A 24,244-nucleotide genomic window follows, 5' to 3' on the forward strand; every position below is an offset into this window, starting at 1 on the left:
CTACTGCCCCCCATACCAACCCGTATGGCCCCGGTCAATTAGTTAGCGCATTAAAGGGGATTCCAGAGCTTTCGAGAAAGCGAGTTGGCCGGTCAAGGAATTTATTGGGCTCCCAAGTCCAAGTCGGTTATCGCTGTAACCAGGCTGCTGCTGCCTGGGTGGTTATAGAGGGAACCATGCTCGGATCGACTCGCATCCGACTCCAGTTGAGTCGTAATTGACTTGTTGCCAAGTAATCGTTGCCTGTTAACTGCTGTTGTCAGGGGATTATCTACAGTTCAGTTGAAATCGACTGCTCCACACATCCCTAGGTAAGCTACAAGTCGAAGTTCAGTCAAGTGCATAAAAAGTGAAAAACAATAAACATCATTGGGTGGCTACTTTGGCCAGGACATGGCCACCACTCAGTTGGGTCGGCTGATAATTTAAATTAATATCGAATTCAATTGAATACTCGGTGTCTAAGGCATTTTCCATTTCCTTTGCACAATACCATTTTAATTGGTGCACTGAGCAGTAAAGTTGTTGCTGCCAATTTTATTGTTTATAACAAGAAGCATAAGTATTATAATTTAGGTATTTCTGAGGAGTTTCGATGGAATTTCATTCAATCTACTGCAAAAAAGGTACTTTCCGCATTTTCCATCTATTTTAAAATGTTTCCCACAGAGTAACGAAAGCACCTAATCTTAATCTGGAATTTATAGCTACTATATTTATCACAAATATATATATATACCATATACCGAAATCATTACCAAGAGGCAGTGTTTCTATATTCTGAACTCCCAAAACTCTCCCACTGCGTGGCAACCAAACCACTCTTCGGCTAATTGGTTCTGCAATGGTCGAGTGTCCTAGAATATTTACCTGGTCCTTCGGCCATCCATCCATCATCTCGCCAACATGCTCAATCTCTGTCTGCAACTGGCGCACCGGAAGTGTGGCCGCAGCAATCAACGCGCCAAGTTGCAAGCCCGCTCATCCCCTTTGTGCTGCACTGGCGGCCATTTTGGGAGCTTAACCATAAATGTTGCATTTCGCTTTTAAGCTGCAACCTAACGATGTGTGTGTGTGTGTGTGTGTGGCAGCCGATGCAGGGGGATCGAACCTCGGTGTTGGGTGATGGGCGGTGTGGGGTGGCTCGAGGATGAGGCTTACCAGCAATTTGGGTTGGCTTTTCCCCAGTCAAATGGGGCTGCGAACTGGTAACCAGGCAGCATCTGGCCACCTTTTTACACGTGCCTCGACTGCGGCGCGTCCTTCAGCCAACCGCTCATCTCCGGCTAATTCTCTATGCATTTCAGTGCCGCAATTCAGGAAGAATCCACCTGCCATTATGGCCCCGCTGCCCCCATCGCTCCACCGACCATTCGCATCCCTTTGGCCGGAGATGTGGTCCATTAGAATCTTCCACTTGTTGGTGCCCAGTTGGGTATCGGCATACTTTGGTGAGTAACTAGTCTTGCAGCTTAGTCTTCAATTAACTTATTGATAGTCACTTGAAAAGGTACAAATCTAGTGTATATTAAAACAAAGGGGTTTTAAGCGTAATTATCGAACATATTTTCTTTAAAACAATGTTGTATTCATTCAAAAACCTTTATTCTTCGTTTAATACGATTATTTACATTTAAAGAATTTATATTTTAAATGTTCTTTTGATAAGCTAAAAGATGAAAATGTGGGGAGTTAACATATAATGGCATTCAATTAATTAATTTTTTGTATAGTGAGTTTTTACTTACTAGTGTGAAAAGTGATGAAATGAGTAATGATTTTTTGGTAATAAAATTGCAACGATTTTGTTCTGCTTTGTCACAGCGATGAATCCCTAGGACATGCCAATGTTAATATCATCACAATTTTTCATTCAAAACATAATACTCGATGGTGATTCACTGCTGAAAACGTAATGAAAGGATCTGCAGGATGGCTGACAGCTTGTTTCGCTTTTCCTCCTCCTTCGTTTACGTTTTTTTTTTCGACCATTCAATGAGCTTTTAAGAGCGCTAATTAAAAATGTGGCAAGTGTAACCAATGCAGACGCCTCCCCCCTCCCCCGCTACCACCGCCTTTCATGCCATTAAGGCCTGGCCCGAAAGGATGCCACATAGTGTGGCTGTCGTCTCCGTTTCTATTGGCTGCTCTTGAGCGTTTTGCGTTTCTGGGAGAGCGCAATTAACGCCTTTACTCTTGGCATTGGCAGCCCTGGAAAAACTAAGGAAAACCGCAGGAAAACCCTCGAAGCGCCCAACCCCGCAACGCTTTTCTTGCGCCCACCCAAAAGCCCCTGTGGTTATTGCGGCTTTGTTTGTGTGGAAAGCGTTTTAGATTGCATATTTATTAAAATGCAGCCAAAGTTGCAGCACATGAAAGCACAAACGCAAGACGAACGAGCCGAGGAAAAGCTAAAATGTAATAACTCTTGTTGGGAAAAATCCCAACCCACCCCCTTGCCGGTTTTCCCATCCCCTCCGCTTTTCCTGGGCTATGCATTTCCGTAAGCAGCTTTTGTCCGCAGGTGTTTGCTATTGTGTTGGCTCAACGCTTAACGCTCGATGGAAAGCGATGCGTTGCGGGAAAGGCACTGTCAAAAATTATAGATATTTTTAAAAATATTTAAATATTTATATTTTTATTCAATATCATGTATTTATAGCAGCGAAAGAGGAAAGAAATTTGTACAAAGCTGTTGGCACCCACTTTATGCCAAAAATATCAATTCATGAATTAATTTAATTAATGAAAAACTAATAGTATGATTACTGATAAAATTTAGAATTAAACCTTTTATATTAAAATTTCCTTTGAAATATGCCATGTCAGCTGCAAGAATTTTCCTTAGTGTACCGGTTGAGCGCTCATTTCGTTGGCAAGGATTTTTCAAGACCAAGCTGCTTATTATCGCGAAAAATGAAAAACGAGAAAAAATAGAAACGAGCGGCAACTAATAAGCTTATGGCCATGCAACCAGCCGAAGAGCCAGCCAGCCATCATCATCGTAGCCGGTTCCAGCTAATTGTGAGCTAATTCTAATTATCAGCAACACATTCGAGAGGCACTGGCTCTCGGTTTGGTCCTGGTTCCGGCATCAGGACTCCAACGACCCCGCCGCCCGTCCCCATCAACGTCTGCCAGCTAACGAGTGTTTATTAATAGCGCTAATGGCAAGCGACGCCTTTGATGAGCGTAAAATGCTTAAGCACACAGATCCTGGCCGGGCTTTTGGCTCCTCCTTCTTCATTCGGGCCACGCAATTAGCGCACAAATATTTCCGCGTCTATATATATTTCTTCTCCTTTTTGTTGTATTTTTTTTTTGGTTGTTGTATTCCCTCTGCCTTTCCGTTTTGGCCATAAAAATGCTCAACCGAATTGTAGTAATTACAACAATTTGCATAAGAGGCAAAGGGGCAAAGTGGCGGGGGCGGAAATCAAAAAGCGCAAAGCGCACAGAAGTATGCTACGCATTTTGCAATTTATTCAGGCAGCCAAACGGGAAAAGGACAACCCAGAAATTCTGACAAAAAAAAAATACAAAAGAGCGCTGAGAGAAAACGCTAATTATGTAATATGAAAATGCGAGGACAACGTTGTATTATTTGCATATGGTAAGGAGAACCTTTTCTTTTTCCACATCCCTTTTTTTGGGGCATTTTTTATGCTGATTTGTTTTTTCAATCATTATCAAATTGAATTAACACTCCCCATGCGGCCAGGAATTTTATTTAACAATTCTTATTACCTTTACCAGTGCATTGCAATGCGAAAACCACACGCAAATGGAATCGGCATGTATATCTGGCCAGCATCTGCTGCACTTGAAATTTCAATTAGGCCAACGAATTCACAATTGAATAGATTCAAAAACCTGCATTGCTTCGCACACTTGATGTCGATTAGTGCCGCAAAGTGCAACAAACGAGCGGAAGGCAGCAGCAGGATTGTGAAAATCATAAATTCCAACAATCGGAGGTGGAAAATTCGATTCGATTTTCTTTCTACGTTCAGTTTGGCCAGGTAAACGTGCTGGAAATGGCACTAAAGTCCAAGGAGGAGATACCCGAGTGATTCACCGGAATATGTAAACATTTCTTGCAACGATTCATGAATATGAACAAAGCCGATTGCCCAACAAGAAATGAAGGTGTGTCAAACGATATCGTAAATATTTAATTCCAATGCAACAGAACATGTGAAAATGCCTGCAAACTGCAAAGTTACGCTTAAAATCTTTTATATTTCATAATCTGAAACATTTTATAATGAACAGCAAACAGAAAGATTACTGTTTTGCTATGTTCTTTCCGATTATGCTTAAATATAAATATTTTTATTAATTCACTTACCCCATTTCGTTTCGCATGTTGTCCAAAGCCCGTGCAATCGATTAACTATCCAGGTAAATTTGCGCCTGGCGATTCGTGGCATAATACCCGTATAAATACCCACAACGCAATACCAAAGTTCTTAAAACAAAAAACAATAATTGCACAAATATAGGGCGAACACGAAGAGCATTCCGAAAAAAAGCGGGGGGCATATTGCCTGAGTCGCGTTAATTTTGCATGCCCCAAAAAGTGTTCAGTGCGACGGAAACGGAAACGAGAGCGCGAAATTTCAATATGCTGCTTACCACGACTACAATTGTGCATGGCAAAAAACCAATTTCAGTTTGTTAACCATTTTTTTATTCGCAATCAAATTTATTACATTGGCTGACAACAAAAGTATTGAGTAAACGCGGAGCTTGGCCAGCGAAAAAGGAGAATGTGGAAAACAAATTCGCAATCGGCGCTTATTTTCTTAAAAATATACATATCCATATGTGGTTCGGGTTGGCTCCTCCTCTTGCTTCTCCTCCTGACATCTGTCCGTGTGTGTGTATTTATTGTGCTGCAAGAGTGTGTGTTTGCAGGACAATTAAAACCAGGCAAACACAACAACAGAGGGCGTAGTGGTGGTGGAATAGCAGCGGGGATCTCGTAGCCCTAGTAAATGGTAATCAACGCAAATCCTCCATAGAGCACCGCACACGGATAGGCAATCAGCAGCTGTTGATGGTCCATGGAGAAGGCGGTGGCGAACAGTTTCGAGGCCGATATGGCGCACCAGAATATGGAGATGCCGCTCACAATTAGGCCGAGTGTGCCCCTGCAAGAGTGAAACGAGATACCAACTCAGTCCAGATAGATATAGACGTCGGTGAAATCAATAAACAATGCATATGCATGAAGCACCGCCTCTACAGAGTCAGAAAAATCCCATGCGGAAGTGTTCTTAATTCCACTACAAATCTTACATACTTAGCGAAAAAGATGAAACTTATAGAAATTTGAGTAGCTAGAGTCTTGCAATATGATAGAACTGGAAATGTACTCTTCTTCAGTTGGAATCTTTATATTTAACTTAGTTATCAATAGTGACGATAAGATGTGGAAAAACATAATATTTACATAAAATATAATTCAGATAGTTACTGAGCTATTTCATTCGTCGATGTCCTTTTGAAATCCGAAGATAATTAAAATAATGACTGCTTTTGACACTATTTTTCTCAGTTCATCGACTTGGGATATACTCTATTCGGCTGAGTGTTCATAAAAAAGGATGAGTGTGCATGTGGGTGTGGGGTAAGTCTGAGCGTGTGTGCGAATGAATGGGCAGGGCAAACAAAGACAGCAGGCGATGTGCCGGCAAAAGGATGTGCAAACATAGTCCAACTACAAAGCGCACACATAACCAACCAACCAACCAACCCACACTCGCTCACACAGGGAAAGCCCAGCGGAAAATGAAAAATTGATTTCAAAGCGATATACGGAAAATGTTACCTTTATTCCCCAACGCACAAGTCGGCGAAAGATTAAAGGCGAGCTTACGAAGATACAATCCGAATAATTACTTTGATTTCGTGGTTTCAAGCAATATTTTTCGCATTATCTTACCAAAGCAATCACATGTTTACTTTGAACTTTACTATAAACTTGAAAAAAATCGTATCCAAATATTTTACGATCAATAAATCAAAAAAAGAAAACAATATCAAAGTTATAGACTCTATACGGTCAGCAAGGATAAACAAAATGTATACTTGAGTTAGACATAAGATTAAACACTTGAAAAGCGAAGGAAAAAAAGTTGTGATCCCAGCATCTCTTCGGTAAACCCATAAAATCCGACAAAGAAATCAATTTAGGAAACCAAAACATAAATCCCCATATTCCAGAGTTCCAATTTTCAGCTACACGCACCCGTTTAATGGATTGCCTTTCTGTGGTCTCGGCGGCTCGACTGTTCTTCTCTTTCCCATTTCCCGCCACTCAACTCAACTGGGCTCCCGGGTTTTTTTTTCATGGTCCCTGCAATCTTGCCCAGAACTGTGTCGCACGATGGTCACTGTGTCCAGCGCAGTGCTGGTGCCAAGTGATTTTTTGGCCCCGAACTGGGCAGCTTAAATGGTCCGGCACTAGCCTAAAAACCAATCAAAACAATACTATGTAGGGCCGGATAACTCGACTGTCTGTGTAATTTTTGCGCACTTTTGCATCACCAAACAAACTCAATTAAAAAGTCTGTCTAAAAAAAAAAAGAGGAAAAGGGAAATGGACAGCGGGGAATCGCAAAAATATTTACTGTAAACTTGGCTGGCACTCGCAGGACTATATGAACATCAAAGCTAGCACACACGCACACGCACACCACCCACAAAAGTGCAAGCGCTTAAAGCCAACAAATAAAAAATGCAAGCAAACAGGCAACCAAAATGGCAATTGCACTGGGCAGTTGGACAGTTTGGTGATAGGGTTGGGTTGTGGGCCGGAAATCGCTGGTGGTGGAGTGGATTGGGTGGCAGGATGGGGCAAACAAAGCGCGCTTGGTGTCGAGTAAGCTGGAGCAATAGTTGTTTTCCACACACACACACACGCTCATATCCACCCACGCCCACCCAGCGCAGCACTTAGCTTCCCCGCGCTGCTCTGAAATTATGACGTGCCAACGGGATGGTGGGTGATGGGTGGAGGGTGGTGGGATGGAGGAGGTGCATCCACCAGAGAGAGCGCTAAAAACTCACGCAGCATTTGCGTGTTGCTCCTCGCATGGCCATCATAAAAAGCGTGGCGAGTGAGTGGAGTCAGTAAAAAAACGGAAATAAAAACACAAAAAATGACGGAGAGGAAAGGCGGCGAGGGGCGGAAAACGGCAGGGAAAAGTGGGCGGCGAGTGGGCGGAATGCCCGAGCCAGCAAGTGCTGGACACATATTTGAAAAGGAAACTACGTGAACGAAACTCAACGGGTGGCAAAACAGGACATGGAACGTTAGACAGATGGACACTGGACCGCCGGGCAGGAGCATTTCCACCACCGAAACCGCCCACTTGGCCAAAAACCACCCACTCCAACCATTCGCAGCGCGAAAATTAAACGGCGCATAGTTGGCGTTATTTGGCTCCGCTTTTTGCCTGTCTTGCCTTGGCTTCAATGGAGTCCAAGCTCCCCCGTCCTTCGTTTTGTCCGTCGTTGCGAGTCCTTGGTCCTCGGTCCGCAGTCCGTAGTCTGTAGTTTGGCAGTTGTGGCCCTGGAGTGCACTAAAAGCGCAAATTAAGTTGGCTACTCGTTTTTATTCGCATCCGTGTGTATGCATCGCTGGCCCAAAACTGCAACAAAATTAAAAACCTAAATTGTGCGAAAAGAGCCAGGGGGAAATCAGGCCCAAAGGATGGGCAGATAAAGAAAAATTAAACGCTGGCCGATGAGGAATAGTAGTTGCATACTGGAAACTAAAAGGTCTGCTTCCAGCACACGTATTTATGAATGAAACTAAACTATCTCAAGTTGCCATCATAAGATTAAGATGCAAAAGAACTAGAACTAAAACTAGGAAAAAGATTTAAATTAGAAATTCGTTGGCGCCAATAACCTGAAAAGTCCTAATTGCTATTTACAAGCCCACACTGGGGGATTTTCATCTTCGCAAGGGCAACTATTTCATTGCAGTTACATGACCGTATCAAACAGAACGGCAGACTCAAATCAAACAATCGAAAAACAACGTCACCCGCCATAACAATAGTAATAACAGCCAGAAGTGATCAACTTGAATGGGCGAGGAGCAGCGGCAGCAGCAGCAGCAGCCGGAGTCCAAGCATCAATAGAACAAATTTGAGCGGTTGGAGCGGATCGAAAACGTGCTGCAGTCGCAGCTGGACGAGCTTAGGCAAAAGTTTGTAATTACAGGCCACAAACAATGAGGATTCGACGCCAATGCATTGGCAACTTTTCAATTAAAAACATAAATATAAAGCACAGCGACTGATGGCTTGAATGGCTCGACTGCCTCCACTGGCCAACGAAATGAATGGAGGGCAGATGAAAAGCCAGCGACTTGTGTCAACAATTACTTACTGAATGGTGATTAAAATGTTGATGCCCGACAGCACCACCATGGGCAGCAGACAATAGCCCAGCACGGAGGCCACTGCACCGAAGGTAACCTGCGACCGGCTGACCATCAGGGACAGCAGGCAGTAGAAGAAGATGCAGCCCATTACGCCGATGCCGTAGATGTACGAGAACGTCACCTTGCCGCTCTGTGGATAAATTAAATATAAGTATAAATAAGATAAGTGATAAAACGTAGGCCATATTGCACAATATATAATTTTAAACGGAAATTCTTACTTGAAATATTGATTACAATTGATTTCAACCACATTTAGAGTATTATCTGAAAAACTTACCAGCAGCAGGAAGCCGCCAAGTGTGAGGCAAAAGACCAGTGGACCCGCCATGTCAGTATCCTGGAGGATTTGCTGGTCAGTACCGCGCAGCGGATTCAGCACGGCGAGTGTCTAGTGAGAGCGCGAGAGTAATACGATTAAAATTAGAGCAAGTGAAGGATTACACAACGACAGGAGCGGATTGGGGGTTGGGTAGGGTGAAGTCCGTCCGGCAACAGGCCATCATCACTCATGGAGCTTGCGGCACGACATGGAATTCGGAACACGGGACTTTGGACCCGGGACATGGGACACGGGAAACTACACAACACAATTCATTTGTTCGCACAGCGGTCATAAAACGAAGCCCAACTCCCGTTTTCCAAACATTTGTTCTCTATGCGTTTTGGTTTTGCCCCTTGTTTTTGCACCGTGTGCAGTGGCATAGAAGTTTGAAAAATGGAAATTGATGATAAATGATATTGCTGACCAGCCAGCCATCCAGCTAGCTACCAAGTGAGCCGGGGCTTGGGAACTCGGCCAAAAGCTGTCAACGCATTTGACGCATGCGAATGTGGGCCAGGGACAAGAGCCATGAAATTTGATATTAGAGTCGGGCAAAAGGACCCACTGAAAATTGTCGATGAAATTCCGAGTGTCTCTTTGTGGCTTTACCAACATTAATTGAGATTGAAAAGAATTTGAAGTGGAAAAATGCAGGCCATACATTGTGGTTGCAAATTAGTTTTCGATATCCAAAACTAGACCAAATTGGAGTTGTTTGTAGTGCCGCAGCCATATTCAAATGACCCTATTGCAAAGGGGAGAATTTGTATGCATATCATACGATTTTAGTATACATTTTGTAATAGAGCTAAGTGTTTGTTAGTCGTTTTTTTGTGTGGATGGATATTTCCCGTGAGTACGTAAAAGCCTTGAAAAAGCCGCTGTTGACCTTGCCATTTGCCAACGATCCATTACTTTAACAAACAGGACCAGAGTCACACACAAATCTAACCATAATTCCCCCAGCTAGCTGATGAACAATTTAATTAGCATTTCATTTCATTTCATTTCGTTTCAGTTTTATGATGGCACACGGAGTCATTAACATTAACATTTTCATTTTTCAATTAACACAAGCGTAATAAATTCCGTGCCGGAGCGAAAGAAATGAGAATCAGGCGCACGCAAATTTTTTACAAAATGGACAAAAATGCAGAAAGTTACACAGCGAACTGGACCGAATGCGAGGGGTAAAAAGTGTGCGAGAAAAACTTTAATTAAAAACACAAAAGTTGCTTTATTTATTTAAAAACAACTACGGCCACGCCGCCGGCGAGTGCAATGAAAAAATATGTCTTCATTAACGACACAAACCCGCAAGTGCAACGACAACATAGCACACAATATAAAATGCATACAAAAAAATGGCATAAAAGCGAAAAACAATAGAATTATTGCGCCAGGAGGAGATGCTTGCAATAAATACAAAAGCGGAATGCAAAAACATTTAAATTTCAATTAAAACGAAGTTGGCGGACGCGCCGGAAAAGCGCGGCCTAAAGTGGCCGCCCAGAAGGAAAGCCACCCATTGCGTTGCACAAATTAGAAAAAGGCACTGGGCCGCAACCGGGACAGGATCCGGGGAAAATGCGTAAAGGCAAAGCAGGAATTACGCGGCGGGTGGAGTAATTGTCCGGGCAAACAAAGTGGGCAACTCAAAACTCGCAGCTCCTTTGCGGCGTGTGTCGGTGGAATCGGGCGCATAAAATATGCAATTTGCCTTTCTCCCCTCAAGTTCTAAATTTGAAAATGCGTTCAAGAGCAGCAGGCTGTGGGAGGAACGGACAGGAAGGGGCAGCTCCAAAGGTGGAGTACGCAAATTACGGAAAGCTGCGGCGTAGCATTCTTTGTTCTGCTTTCTTTACTTACCTTTTGGAAGATGTGATTCGGATTGATGCCCAGCTCTGGAATAAAAAAGGAGGAAAGGGAAAGTTCGTTATGCGATAAAAGATAAAGATGATGGTCAAATATAATAACTTATTTGACTCAAGAACTGCAATATACATATAAGTATATAGAATGAATAAAAGTATCTGTTAGCTAAATTGATCATCACTGAATTCTTGAGTTAAGTGAATAAAATGCACAATAACGCTTTTTAGTACTATAAATATTAATTTCCAATAGCCAAAACTACTGGTCATATTATAACAATTAAAAACGTATAAAGAATAACAAAACTTGGTTGTATGCAAATATATAGGTGTGAAAAAGTTATTATTACTTTGGGCTCAAGTTCTCTAAACAAGTAACAGAAATCTAATAGGCTAAAGCTCGCAAGTACTTAAAGACTGGTATGCCCATTTGTAACCGAATCTCACCTTCCAACAGTGGGGGCTCATCATCGAATTCGTTGCCGGCTCCTCCGTCAGCAGCTGACTTTCCGCTCTTGTCCTGTCCGTAGCTCGTGTCGGTGTACGCCGTGGGATCGTAGAAGCCGCCCAGTCCTTGGCTCGGCGGCTGGGCATACGACGCATCATAGTTAGGCGGCACTGAAGCCTGTGTGTTGTCGAAGGTTTGGAAATTGCTGCAAGCAAGTGGAGCAACAATTGTGAATGCTGTGAAATGGAATTCCGGGTAACAACTCACAGTTCCTGGCCAAATTCTGGCATATCGAAGTTGTAGCTGGCATCGGCCGAGGGCGCGGAGCCGTAAAAGTCGTTGGGTCCGCCGAACTGAGACATGATTACATTTAATTTAAGCGTAATTCATATATTTACAAAATGATATTTAATTTAACAACACGTCAACTAGAGATGAACAATAGCTAAATTTAACCGATTAATTTCGACGTTACATATCGCTTAAAGTAGTCTACGGATGATATCGGTGCTATCGGAAATCGATATTTTCTCGCCCATCGATTTGTTTTAAATTCAAAAAATTACGCCACTTTATAAATAATAAAAACCCGATAATTTTGTAACATTCATAATACATTTTATTTCCATAGCTCCATTTGCAACACACACAAGTTACTGAAATAGCTATCCTTTGGTAGTAGAGGTACATGCTTTTGGGGCTACGTTGTTATTGCGTTCTTTAAAGGTCTATAATATGTAGGAATATAATATTTTGTAATTTCGTAAAGATTCAAACGCCCTTTAGACTTGTCGTTTAGTTGGTTTAGTTTCACACAATAGGGTAACGAACACAATCGATAACTATATGAAAATTTACTAACAATACATAGCTGTGAATTATATTTATATATCAACATAGATAATTATACATATGTTTCGTAATATGTATGGTATTTATGTATATGGCTGGTTTAACTGCGTTCCATTTGCGCTACCGACTAATTATTGTTCGTCTTTCCTTTCGTTTTGCGTATCTTCTTCTGGTGATTCGACTCTGACCTGACTAGACCTGAAGCGGGCCAAACTGTTTGTTAAACTTATAAGTAAACTTGGATTCAAATATCTTATTATGCATTATGTAAATATGACTAGATTGAATGGGGAATTCGAATAATAACCTAGCTTTGGTTTCTTATTTCGTTTGGTTTGCTTCTTTATCCATTCCTCTCGCTAGGAAAGCCCGCAGTTGGTTTCTGGCCGTTTCCGCTTAGTCCTCCAGATTTCGGAAGGCCTGCTGCAGATCCTCGTACAGCTGGTCGTAGTCCGCCTTGATCTTTTGCTCGCCATCTTTCACAGGGTCCTTGAAATGTGCACTATTAATATAAATATGCATCGGCATAGATAAACCCACTCACCTTGAATTTCATCGACGACAGCTGGTACATAATTCCGCCCATCGATTCCCTGATAGTGTTCCATGTGATCTTGTTGTCCGACTGGGCTGTGGACTCAACGGCATGCCGGGCGGTCTCATAGAAGGCCATGATGTTTCTCAGCATGCCCACCGTCTTGTAGAAGGGACAAACGCGATCGTATGGTGAGTAGGAGTTCTGTTGCAGAAAGTCGTCCTTCAGCAGCTTGGCCACTTCCAGGGTCACCTTGTCGGTCTCGGCCAGCGATGCCTTGCCCACCAGCTGCACGATCTCGGACAGATCCTCCTCCTCCTGCAGGATCTCCTTTACCTTGGTACGCAGTGGCACGAACTCGGGGTAGTTCTTGTCGTAGTATTCATCCAGAGCACGCATGTACTTCGAGTAGGAGATGAGCCAGTTGATCGAGGGGAAGTGCTTGCGCTGGGCCAGCTTCTTGTCGAGACCCCAGAACACCTGCACGATACCCAGAGTTGCGGAGGTCACGGGATCGGAGAAGTCACCACCGGGGGGAGACACAGCTCCGACAATGGACACGGATCCCTCGCGTTCCGGGTTACCCAAGCACTTGACGCGCCCAGCACGTTCGTAGAATGTGGCCAGACGAGCACCCAGATATGCAGGGTAGCCGGAATCGGCAGGCATCTCAGCCAGACGACCCGAAATCTCACGAAGTGCCTCGGCCCAACGGGAGGTGGAATCAGCCATCATGGCTACGTTGTAGCCCATATCACGGAAGTATTCAGACAGAGTGATACCAGTGTAGATGGAGGCCTCACGAGCAGCCACAGGCATGTTGGAGGTGTTGGCCACCAGAGCAGTTCGCTTCATAATGGACTCGGTGACGCCATCGATCTCGCAGGTCAGTTCGGGGAAGTCACGCAGTACCTCAGACATCTCGTTACCACGTTCGCCACAACCGACGTAGATGATCACATCGGAGTTGGAGTACTTGGACAGGGCCTGCGGATGGTTGAAGTACAGATGGGAAGGAATTGCCATTTAATAAGATGTACGATGTGGATTAAACGAATAATTTGCAACTTGCCTGCGAAATGACGGTCTTGCCGCAGCCAAAGGCACCGGGGATGGCAGTGGTGCCGCCCTGGACGCAGGGGAAGAGCGAGTCAAGGACGCGTTGGCCCGTGAAGAGCGGATGGTTGGCTGGCAGCTTCTCTGTGACGGGACGTGGCTGACGCACCGGCCACACCTGCAACATGGTGTGCTTGGTGATCTCGCCATCGAACTCCGTCTCCAGGACAATGTCCTCCAGGTTATAGTTGCCCGCGGGGGCAATGTATCGAACGGTTCCCTTAGCCCTGGGTGCCACAATCATGCGCTGCTTCACCAGCGTGTTCTCGTGTACCACTCCATAAAGATCTCCTCCTGTGATGTGGGATCCCACACGCACATTCAGCGGATTAAATTCCCACATCTCTGAGCGCGACAAAGCAGTTGTGTTGACACCTTTGGGTATATAGATGGAGTTGGTCATCACACCAATGTCCCTCAAAGGTCGTTGGATGCCGTCGAAGATGCTGCCCATGATGCCGGGTCCAAGTTCCACGGAGAGTGGCTTGCCGGTACGCAGCACCGGATCGCCCACGGTGACGCCCGAAGTCTCTTCGTACACCTGAATGGTGGCCATGTCGCCCTCCAGACGGATGATCTCGCCCACCAGCTCGTAGTAGCCCACGCGGACCAGCTCGTACATAGCGGATCCAGACATGGCCTCCGCCGTGACCACTAAAAGGGTTTAAAGTAGTTGAAGGAAAATAATCATGAAAAAAATGATTGGCAGGAGTGGATGGAGCAGGATAAGAAGCAAATTGAGGGAGGTTATTCGGAACAGGAGGAAGAAGAAGAAAGTAGACAGAAGGATGAAAAGGAGAGGCAAGATAATAAGGAAGATGTGGAGGAGTACAGTTAAGAACATCAGAAAGAAAATAGGAAATTTAAGGATTAGAGATCTTGGGGGTCAGCTCATGAAGGACGCTGGTGACGTCGCTTACCTGGTCCGGATACCGCGTAGACACGGCCATACTCCGACTCGCGCTCCTCGTCTTTGAATTTCCTCAAGTTGGACATGGTCGCGGTTGCTGCTCTTCTTCTTCTTCTGTCGGTAACGGTCAAATCGTTCGTTGGCTGTGGAAAAAAGTAACCGTTTTTCTTATAAACAAAAACACGCATTTTCCATGCCCCCGAACGAGAGAGCGTTTTCCGCGAGGAAAATCATAGGTGGCGCTCATGTGCAGCAGCAGCCCCCAGTGAAAAGCTTCACACCCCCGCAGCACAGAATCGATTTTCCAATACAATTTTCACACATGCCACCAACGGCAATCTGAATTTTCCACCTTTTACACATCACAAAAGCAATTTACACACTTCCTTTTCATTGCACACCTTGGGGTCAGTGTTCTAATTGTTTTGTGGCATAAAAACTGTTTTTTCAGCTGCTCTAAAATTAAATAAGCTCACATTTGTTTCACCAGCTCTTATGAAAATTCTCCTGCTTTTTTGATTTCACTCTAGTATTGATCTATCGGTTATCGGCGAGGGCTCCAGGTTGTCGTTAGAGATGGGCTCACATCGTACTCACACACGCACGCACGTCATGACAAATTAATAGTCGGATTCCACTAGCACATTCTGCCGTTAAATATTGAAGAACCTGTTGGTAATTAATATATATTTTACATATGTTTGCATATCTCTGCTAATTCCCAAAGTCTTCAATGCAACTTGTTCACTCCAATATTATGAATGTTTTAATTTGTTTAAACTTGTTTTAAGCCAATTTCTTTTTCTTATAATAAAGCACAAATTTAGTAATTACTTCAGTATCTTATTTTTAAATGTTCTCTAAAATTTAAAAAGTTTATAAGTCGGCGCAAATTCATAGAAGTATCTGCAAGAAAATATCGATTGTAAATTCATCGATTTCTCTTTTACATCACTAATCGGCAGCGGCTGCAATAAATTTCCGTAAAAACCGAAGTAATCCGGAATTAAAGGAAGCAAACGACCTGCATCCGTGTGAGATCGTTCGGCACCGGTGCCGGCACATGAGATCATATCGAGTGACCAGTGGAACAGTGCGTGCAGCGCCCCAGGGCAACCGAAAAGATAACCTCCAAAGTCCGGAGACAGCAGGCAGATGCACCTGCTCCACCCTTTCCCATCCCAAATGCAAGTGAAAATCGCGTTTAAATAGTGATTATACCCTGCCCAGCCATGTCGACGACGTCGGTGGTGCAGCAGTTCGTCAACGGGCTTAAGTCCCGCAACCGGAATGTCCAGAACAAGGCCACCCAGGATCTGCTCTTCTATGTAAAGACCGAGCTGCGCGAGATGTCCCAGGAGGAGCTGGCGCAATTCTTCGACGAGTTCGACCACCACATTTTCACGATGGTGAATGCGACGGACATCAATGAGAAGAAAGGCGGTGCCCTGGCCATGAGTGAGTTCCTGGTTCGCCGGCAGTGCTTGAGAGGATTTAACGTCTTCCCTTTCAGAGTGCCTGATTAACTGCGAGGGCAGTCTAACTGCCAGGAAAGGCATTTCGCCCTATCTCAACCGCCTACGCGATCTTCTGCTGATCAACGATGTGTCCGTCATGGAGATTGCCGCCCGCTCCCTGGTCAAGTTGGCCAACATGCCCACCTCCAAGGGCGCCGATTCCTTCGACTTTGATATTAAGAAGGCTTTTGAGGTGCTCAGAGGCGAGAGACAAGAGGTGAATCATAAGGGAAACCTAAAAATTAAGCTTTTAAGTCTGATTTCGAGATGAAGATCTAAGAATTTTATAATAATGAAAGTAATAGTTGTAGTTATAGAAATGCATTTAATTCATTGAAAGTGAAATGTTTAAGCTTTTTTAAATGTGTTTATTTTTCAGTACCGCCGCCATTCAGCCGTCTTTATCCTCCGTGAGCTGGCGATCGCCCTGCCGACATACTTCTACCAGCACATCTTGACCTTCTTCGAGGTTATCTTTAACGCCATCTTCGATCCCAAACCTGCTATACGAGAGTCAGCTGGCGAGGCTTTGAGGGCGGCTTTGATTGTCACCGCTCAGCGAGAGAGCACCAAACAGTCCAGTGAACCACAGTGGTATAGAATCTGCTATGACGAGGCGAATGGGAGCTTCAATGCAGATTTGGCCTCTAGCAAGGATCAGAAGGGCGTGACCCGAGATGATCGCATTCACGGTGGCCTCGTCGTCTTCAACGAGCTCTTTCGCTGTGCCAATGCCACCTGGGAGCGGCGCTACACGTCGCTGAAGACGCTGTTCCCCAAGACCCAACACAACAAGTTCCTGGAGGCCAGCAGTTCGTCGAGTATGGGTTCCCAGCTGAATACTCTAGTGCCGCGGCTAAAGGTGCCCTTCATTGACAAGCTCGGCAGCTCCCAAACGCATTTGGGCGAGGGAGAGCATCACAAAGGAGTTGCCAAGTTCGCGAGCGTGAGTCTAACGATCAAATACCTCCAAACACGAATGTATTTGTCATTTTCATTTATTTACCTTTTGGTTTACGTAGTATGTACACTTTACATGTATCTAAAAACCAAGCGATGCCTGACGGGAAGAAATCAGCTGACCTAATTATAGTTTAAAAATTGTGTAAAATGTCGAGGTATTCATATTTAGCAGTAGAGTGTGATACTTTACCAGTAGTAATTGTGGGGCGGCAATCAGGCAGCCGTGTTTTTATTAAAAATAGTATATTTTTCATTTCTTAATTATAAAAAAGATATTTTAATGTTTCTTAATTATAAATACAAACTCTTCACTTATGTTTAAGCACCTTAAAACATACAAGTAACTAATAATATCGACATCCACCAGCACAACGTACTGGAGTCCGCCTATGCTCAGGAGATCCTTCAGGAGCACTACACCAATATTTGCGACAATGTTTTGGAGCAGCGAACTTCGAAGTCTCCGTATGTACAGCAGGCACTCCTTCAAATTCTGCCCCGATTGGCTGCTTTTAACCGTGCGGTGTTTGTGGAAAAATACCTTCAGACATGTGTGTCGCACTTAATGCAGATCCTGCGGGGCAAGGAGAAGGATCGCACGGTGGCCTACATTACCATTGGGTACATAGCTGTGGCGGTGCAGAGTGCGATCGAAGTTCATCTATCCAGTATAATGACCAGCGTGAAGGTCGCTTTGCCGGCAAAGGATTTGACCAGTAAACGAAAGGTACCAGTGGATCCTGCGGTCTTTGCCTGCATAACGCTCCTTGCGCATGCCGTTAAGTCGGAGATCGCCGACGATGTTAAGGATATCCTTGAGCAGATGTTCTACACGGGTCTCTCGCCAGCTCTGACTGTTTGCCTAAGAGAACTCTCCGAGAATGTGCCGCAGCTAAAGTCGGCCATTACAGAAGGATTGATCGGAATCCTATCCCAGGTGCTGATGAACAAGGCGGCTGTTTTACCATACACTGCTTTGCCAACGATCGCCATCGATGGCTCGCTAATGCAGAATGGTGACGGAGCCACCACAGTGCTGGCACTCAAAACGCTGGGTACCTTCAACTTTGAGGAACAAAACATGCTGGACTTTGTGCAACGGTAAGCCTTAATTTAATATATTTTAGTTATAGTACAAGGTTTGATATCTTTTTCAGATGCGCTGACTTCTTCATCGTTCACGAGCAGCAGGAGATTCGTTTGGAGGCAGTGCAAACATGCACACGACTCCTTAAATTGGCAGTGCAATCCTCTGAAAGTATGGAGAACTCCAAGACCCTCAGCGACACCGTTTCCCACGTGATTGAGCGCTTGCTTATGGTGGCCATTACTGATATGGACTGTAATGTGCGAATACGTATTTTACGTTCGCTGGACGAGACCTTTGATGGGAAACTTGCTCAGCCAGAGTCTCTAAATTCGCTATTTATTACGCTGCACGACGAAATCTTTGAGATCCGGGAGCTGGCAATGGTGACCATTGGTAGATTGTCGTCCATAAACCCGGCTTATGTGATGCCCAAGCTAAGAACCACCATGATCGAGCTGATCACGGATCTGAAGTACTCGGGTATGAGTCGGAACAAGGAGCAGAGCGCAAAGATGCTTGACCATTTGGTGATAAGCACCCCCAGGCTAATATCCTCGTACATGAATCCGATCCTCAAAGCCTTAGTGCCCAAGTTGCATGAGCCGGAATCGAATCCAGGAGTTATTCTGAATGTGCTTCGCACCATTGGTGATCTAGCAGAGGTAAATGGAGGCTCCGATGAAATGGAATTGTGGGCAGATGACCTTCTGTCCATTTTACTCGAAATGCTGGGCGACGCTGGCAGTCCGGATAAGCGAGGAGTGGCTCTGTGGACCTTGGGACAGTTAATCAGCGCAACGGGCAGAGTGGTTAGCCCATATCACAAGTACCCCGTGCTCATAGACATTTTGATTAATTTCCTTAAAACGGAACAACGTCGATCCATACGAAGGGAAACGATACGAGTGCTGGGCTTGTTGGGAGCCATGGATCCTTACAAGCACAAGATGAACAAGGGCTTGATTGATAGCCAAAAGGATAATGTTTTAATAGCATACTCCGATGGCAAAGTCGATGAAAGTCAGGACATCTCCACCGCTGAGTTGCTGGTTAACATGGGCAACGCATTGGATGAGTATTATCCCGCTGTGGCCATAGCTGCCTTGATGAGGATTCTACGGGATCCCACGTTAAGTACACGTCACACCAGCGTGGTGCAGGCGGTTACTTTTATCTTCCAGAGCCTGGGCATCAAATGTGTGCCGTACTTGGCCCAAGTGCTTCCAAATTTGCTGGACAATGTACGCACTGCGGATAATAATCTGAGGGAGTTTCTCTTCCAGCAGCTCGCCATTCTGGTGGCTTTTGTGAAGCTGCACATCATTAGCTACATGGGAGATATTTTCAAGTTGATCAAAGAGTTTTGGACCATAAATACGCCTCTGCAAAACACTCTAATCAATTTGATTGAACAGATCGCCGTGGCTTTGGGATGCGAGTTTAGGGATTATTTGGCGGAGCTGATCCCGCAAATTCTGCGAGTGTTGCAGCACGACAACTCCAAGGATAGAATGGTCACGAGAAGGCTGCTCCAAGCTCTCCAAAAGTTTGGCAGCACCTTGGGTTACTATCTGCCGCTGATTTTGCCTCCGATCGTGAAACTCTTCGATTCTCCGTACGTACCACGGCAGGTGTCACTGGTAGCCCTGGAAACGATCAACAATCTAGCCTGTCAGCTGGACTTCACCGACTTTTCCTCGCGCATCATACATCCGTTGGTTCGAGTGCTGGACGCTGAACCAGAGCTTCGGGACCAAGCTATGACAACCCTTCGCTCACTGGTAAAGCAACTGGGTAATAAGTACCTCGTGTTCGTGCCTATGGTCCAGCGCACTCTCAACAAGCATCGCATTGCGGATCCCGAGTACGAGGACCTACTGAGTCGGATTAAGTCCAACAGCACACGGGCGGATTCCTATGGAGCCGGGGAATCAGCTCTGCGGCCGGCCAGGTCCAAAAACAACGAGCCATTTGTGACGGACCGAAATAGCAATAATAAAAATCTGCAGGTTCGTTGATAATAGTTTATTGTTTTGTTCCAGCTATAACATTTTTTATTTTCTTGTAGGTCACCACAAACGAACTACGAACGGCGTGGCAGGTGACGCGGCGGGTGTCCAAGGACGACTGGGTGGAGTGGCTAAAGCGGTTGTCCATTGGCCTGCTAAAGGAATCGCCGTCGCACGCACTGAGAGCCTGTCGTTCGTTGGCCCAAGAGTACGATACGCTGTTGCGAGATCTTTTTAACGCCGCATTTATCTCCTGTTGGACGGAACTTTCGCCGGATTTGAAAAACGAGCTAACACAGTCGCTGATTCAAGCCCTGCAAGTTACCGACATGCCGGAAATCACCCAGACAATCCTCAACTTGGCCGAGTTTATGGAGCATTGCGACCGCGATCCAATACCAATAGAAACTAAGCTATTGGGTACTCGAGCGATGGCTTGCAGAGCTTATGCGAAGGCATTGCGCTACAAGGAGGAGGAGTTCCTTCTGCGAGAAGATTCCCAAGTTTTTGAGTCCTTGATTTTAATCAACAACAAGCTGCAGCAAAGAGAAGCAGCGGAAGGTCTGCTCACAAGGTATCGGAATGCAGCCAACGAACTAAATGTTCAAGGAAGATGGTATGAAAAACTTCACAATTGGGATGAGGCGCTGGAACACTATGAAAGGAATCTAAAGACGAATTCCTCAGACTTGGAGGCGCGACTCGGTCACATGCGCTGCTTGGAGGCCCTCGGAGATTGGTCGGAGCTGAGCAACGTGACCAAGCACGAGTGGGAAACCTTCGGTGCGGAGGCCAAATCAAGAGCAGGACCTTTGGCTGCGGTGGCCGCCTGGGGTCTCCAGGATTGGGAGGCGATGCGGGAGTACGTAAGGTGTATACCAGAGGATACCCAAGATGGAAGCTACTATCGTGCTGTCCTCGCCGTGCATCATGACGACTTTGAGACCGCACAGCGCCTCATTGACGAAACGAGGGACCTCCTGGACACGGAGCTCACATCAATGGCGGGCGAGTCTTATGAAAGAGCTTACGGAGCCATGGTTTGTGTACAAATGCTGGCGGAGCTGGAGGAGGTCATCCAATACAAGCTGATCCCCGAGAGGCGAGAGCCCTTAAAGACCATGTGGTGGAAGCGTCTTCAAGGAGGCCAGCGACTAGTAGAAGACTGGCGAAGGATCATCCAGGTGCACTCGCTGGTGGTAAAACCGCACGACGACATACACACCTGGCTGAAGTACGCTAGTCTGTGCAGGAAGAGCGGCTCCCTGCACTTGTCCCATAAAACTCTGGTGATGCTGCTAGGCACCGATCCCAAGCTTAATCCGAACCAGCCACTGCCTTGTAATCAACCGCAGGTGACCTATGCGTACACCAAGTACATGGCTGCCAATAATCAGCTGCAGGAAGCCTACGAGCAGTTGACGCACTTCGTCAGCACCTATAGCCAGGAGCTAAGCTGTTTACCTCCGGAAGCACTAAAGCAACAAGATCAGCGACTCATGGCCCGCTGCTATCTGCGCATGGCCACCTGGCAGAACAAGCTGCAGGACAGCATCAGACCGGATGCCATTCAAGGCGCTCTCGAGTGCTTCGAAAAGGCCACCAGCTATGATCCCAACTGGTACAAGGCCTGGCATCTGTGGGCATACATGAACTTCAAGGTGGTGCAGGCCCAAAAATCGGCCCTGGACAAGCAACAGCCTCCGGGAGCCAGCATGGGCCTCGACAGTGATCTAATGATCATACAGCGATACGCCGTTCCGGCAGTTCAGGGATTCTTCCGTTCAATCAGCCTTATAAAAGGCAATTCGCTGCAGGATACGCTTCGGTTGTTAACTCTTTGGTTTGACTATGGCAACCATGCGGAGGTGTACGAGGCGCTGCTCTCTGGAATGAAGCTGATCGAGATCAACACCTGGCTTCAGGTTATCCCGCAGCTTATTGCCCGCATCGATACCCACCGTCAGTTGGTGGGTCAACTGATCCACCAGCTCCTTATGGACATAGGAAAGAATCACCCGCAGGCTCTGGTCTATCCTCTAACAGTCGCTTCCAAGTCAGCATCATTGGCGCGCAGGAACGCCGCCTTTAAGATCCTCGACTCGATGACGAAACACTCGCCCACCTTGGTGGAGCAGGCGGTCATGTGCAGTGAGGAGCTCATCCGAGTGGCGATTCTGTGGCACGAACAGTGGCACGAAGGTTTGGAGGAAGCCTCGCGACTTTACTTTGGAGATCGCAACGTAAAGGGCATGTTCGAGATTTTGGAGCCACTGCATGCTATGCTGGAGAGGGGACCGCAAACGCTCAAGGAGACATCCTTCTCGCAGGCCTATGGACGCGAGCTGACGGAGGCGTACGAGTGGTCGCAGCGGTACAAGACATCGGCGGTGGTGATGGATCTGGATCGAGCATGGGACATCTACTATCACGTCTTCCAAAAGATCTCGCGCCAGCTGCCACAGCTTACCTCCCTGGAGCTGCCGTATGTCTCGCCCAAACTGACGACGTGCAAAGATCTCGAACTGGCCGTGCCCGGGTCCTACAATCCTGGCCAGGAGCTCATCCGGATTAGTATCATTAAAACCAACCTGCAGGTAATGATAACATTTTCTTTGGATTTCTTAATGGCTTGTGGGTATTAATGCAAGTTTCTCTACATATATTTTAGGTGATTACTTCCAAGCAGCGCCCGCGAAAACTGTGCATACGCGGCTCCAATGGCAAGGACTATATGTACCTTCTAAAGGGACACGAGGATCTTCGTCAGGACGAACGCGTGATGCAGCTATTCTCCCTGGTGAACACATTGCTGTTGGATGACCCCGACACTTTCCGTCGTAACTTGGCCATCCAGCGGTATGCGGTTATCCCGCTCAGTACCAACTCGGGTCTTATTGGTTGGGTGCCACATTGTGACACCCTGCATACGCTAATCCGCGACTACCGCGACAAGAAGAAGGTGCCACTTAATCAGGAGCATCGCACTATGCTTAATTTTGCGCCAGACTATGATCACCTCACGCTGATGCAGAAGGTGGAAGTATTCGAGCATGCGTTGGGTCAGACGCAAGGCGACGACTTGGCCAAGCTGCTGTGGCTCAAGTCTCCGTCCTCCGAATTGTGGTTTGAGCGGAGAAACAACTACACCCGCTCACTGGCAGTCATGTCAATGGTTGGATATATCCTGGGTCTGGGCGATCGTCATCCATCGAACCTTATGCTGGATCGAATGAGCGGCAAGATACTGCACATAGACTTTGGCGACTGCTTCGAGGTGGCCATGACGCGCGAAAAGTTTCCCGAAAAGATACCCTTCCGTCTCACCCGGATGCTAATCAAGGCGATGGAGGTCACGGGCATCGAGGGCACCTACAGACGCACCTGCGAAAGCGTGATGCTGGTGCTTCGCCGCAACAAGGATTCCCTGATGGCTGTGCTGGAGGCCTTTGTCTACGATCCGCTGCTCAACTGGAGACTGTTGGATGTTGACAAGAAGGGCAACGATGCGGTGGCTGGGGCGGGTGCTCCAGGTGGACGTGGCGGTTCCGGAATGCAGGACAGTCTCAGTAACTCCGTGGAGGACTCCCTGCCCATGGCCAAGTCGAAGCCATACGATCCGACGCTGCAGCAAGGCGGCCTGCACAACAACGTGGCCGACGAGACGAACAGCAAAGCCAGCCAGGTAATCAAGCGGGTCAAGTGCAAGCTAACAGGCACCGACTTCCAGACGGAAAAGAGCGTAAACGAGCAGTCGCAGGTGGAGCTGCTCATCCAGCAGGCGACCAATAACGAGAACCTTTGCCAGTGCTACATTGGCTGGTGTCCGTTTTGGTAGGTCAACCGATCCGGCAGAGATCCCGTGCGACAACCGGCAATTGACTGAGCGAGATTACGAACTTACGATTACTACTGCTAACTGAATTGGGTGCAAGCATCTCTGGAGAGGATTCCGAGGTGACTGCAAACTGTGCATTAGGTATAAAATATTTTTATAATTTATGTTAGAGGTACGCTTAATTATCTATTATTTGTAAATCAGATTGGAAACTAGATTCCAACTTTGTATAAACCATTAAAAACCGTGAAACCGAAAATCAATTAGACCATTTGTGTTATTCATTATTTTTTATTTGGAAAT

At 46.1% G+C, this 24,244-nt stretch overlaps 3 protein-coding genes across 3 annotated transcripts; 1 reads left to right on the top strand and 2 right to left on the bottom strand.

The window, feature by feature from the left end:
* Positions 1 to 4,695: 4,695 nt before the first annotated feature.
* On the bottom strand, positions 4,696 to 11,562 carry LOC117148065 (protein YIPF5). Its single transcript, XM_033315259.1, has 6 exons — positions 11,379 to 11,562; positions 11,111 to 11,316; positions 10,659 to 10,693; positions 8,745 to 8,855; positions 8,410 to 8,594; positions 4,696 to 5,156 (listed from the first exon to the last, which is right to left on the bottom strand). Exons 1-6 carry the CDS (start codon positions 11,471 to 11,473, stop codon positions 4,994 to 4,996), a joined length of 795 nt encoding a protein of 264 aa, XP_033171150.1. The 5' UTR covers positions 11,474 to 11,562; the 3' UTR covers positions 4,696 to 4,993.
* Positions 11,563 to 11,707: 145 nt separating this feature from the next.
* On the bottom strand, positions 11,708 to 15,077 carry LOC117148916 (V-type proton ATPase catalytic subunit A). Its single transcript, XM_033316639.1, has 5 exons — positions 15,001 to 15,077; positions 14,535 to 14,667; positions 13,571 to 14,268; positions 12,508 to 13,485; positions 11,708 to 12,452 (listed from the first exon to the last, which is right to left on the bottom strand). The coding sequence occupies exons 2-5, from the start codon at positions 14,608 to 14,610 to the stop codon at positions 12,360 to 12,362; spliced, it is 1,845 nt and encodes a 614-aa protein (XP_033172530.1). The 5' UTR covers positions 14,611 to 14,667; positions 15,001 to 15,077; the 3' UTR covers positions 11,708 to 12,359.
* Positions 15,078 to 15,464: 387 nt separating this feature from the next.
* Positions 15,465 to 24,204, top strand: LOC117150491 (serine/threonine-protein kinase Tor). Its single transcript, XM_033317394.1, has 7 exons — positions 15,465 to 15,982; positions 16,038 to 16,258; positions 16,421 to 16,987; positions 17,372 to 18,105; positions 18,162 to 20,103; positions 20,163 to 22,700; positions 22,775 to 24,204. The coding sequence occupies exons 1-7, from the start codon at positions 15,757 to 15,759 to the stop codon at positions 23,939 to 23,941; spliced, it is 7,395 nt and encodes a 2,464-aa protein (XP_033173285.1). The 5' UTR covers positions 15,465 to 15,756; the 3' UTR covers positions 23,942 to 24,204.
* Positions 24,205 to 24,244: the final 40 nt, after the last annotated feature.

This window comes from Drosophila mauritiana, chromosome 2L (assembly GCF_004382145.1).
Source record: "Drosophila mauritiana strain mau12 chromosome 2L, ASM438214v1, whole genome shotgun sequence".
Classification (NCBI taxonomy): Eukaryota; Metazoa; Arthropoda; class Insecta; order Diptera; family Drosophilidae; genus Drosophila; species Drosophila mauritiana.